Here is a 1,327-nt window from a genome sequence, read left to right as displayed (position 1 = left end):
TTCATTCATAGAGACATCAGAGCAAGCAAGGGATAAGAGAGGGGGCAGATCACAAAAGAAATGGTTAATCACATTTGATCTGTAGGATGTGATCTCAAGAGCTAAACACAAGTGAATCAGAGAACACACAGTCCCACCGAGGTAGCAGCAAGACACCAGCTTCACACAGAGATTCTGGGACATGGTGACCATGTACAGCAGTGGGTTACAGATGGCCACAAAGCGGTCATAGGCCATCACGGCCAGCAGGAAGACTTCACTGATTGCATAGGCACAAAATAAGTAAAACTGCACCATGCATCCCAGGAAGGAGATGGCTTTGTCTTCATTTACGATATTAGCTAGCATCTTTGGCACGATGATTGTGGAATAGCAATAATCTATAAAGGACAGGTGGCTGAGGAAAAAGTACATGGGAGTGTGAAGTCGAGAGCTGACCTGAATCAGTGCAATCATGCCCACATTTCCCAAAACTGTGACTCCATATATAAGAAGGAACACTATGAAAAGAAAGACTCTCAGCTCAGGAACATCTGTTAATCCGAGAAGAATGAACTCTGTCAAAACAGTGCAATTCTCCTCCCCCATTTCCCATATGTCAGGATGGAAAAACCAAATGATAAGTTTTGTATTGCTTCTAGAAAGAGAAGAAAGGAGACAAAAAACAGGTATATAATTTTATAAAAATATAACAGTGATGTCTATCGAGCAGTGTATTTCTGAGATATAACAGAAACAATACTGTCACATAATAAATAATATTAATTGTCTAGTTGGTCCCACTGATCAAAATTGACTTAAACATCATCAGAACCGTTCAATGATTCCAACTTTTCTTGATCACAACAGAGTAAGATGATGATTGAAAGTTCAGTAGTTCCATGGGTTTCAAAACAGATTCAATGGTACACTTCAAAGGCACACAGAAGTTATCTCTTGTTCTCTGACAAAATATAAATTCTGTCCACCAAGGTAACACTTACTGTGGTTCCATAAAATATAAACTATTCTTTATTTGAATCTATCATGAACATACATTTTAATAAAAGTTCTTCACAATTCTATTTTTGAGGTGACTATTTTTTGAGATTTGTGGCCCATAAAAACCCTTTAAACTTGGAATTATGAAAAAAGAAAATTAAAATATACACTGAAAATTATCATTTTTGTATCAATTTAGCAAAGTGGTTTAATCAATTATAATAGCAATGACCTATGCTATTAAAGACTCAGGAAGATGGAACTTGTCTATAAATTTTTCTGGAATATAATTAGGCTGCATATATTAGAAGACTTAACCCTGATAACAATAAAAACTATCTTATAC

The 1,327-nt window shown here is 35.9% G+C and overlaps 1 protein-coding gene across 1 annotated transcript; it reads right to left on the bottom strand.

Annotated features, from left to right (window-relative positions):
- LOC102246162 (olfactory receptor 5L2-like) lies at positions 1-588 on the bottom strand (the record flags this gene model as incomplete). Its single annotated transcript, XM_005877048.1, has 1 exon — positions 1-588. A coding segment is annotated over exon 1 (588 nt), but the record flags the coding sequence as incomplete, so codon positions are not given.
- Positions 589-1,327: the final 739 nt, after the last annotated feature.

The sequence above is a fragment of the Myotis brandtii genome, unplaced genomic scaffold (genome assembly GCF_000412655.1).
Source record: "Myotis brandtii unplaced genomic scaffold, ASM41265v1 scaffold50408, whole genome shotgun sequence".
Classification (NCBI taxonomy): domain Eukaryota; kingdom Metazoa; phylum Chordata; class Mammalia; order Chiroptera; family Vespertilionidae; genus Myotis; species Myotis brandtii.
This window is presented reverse-complemented; position numbering and strand designations above follow the sequence as displayed.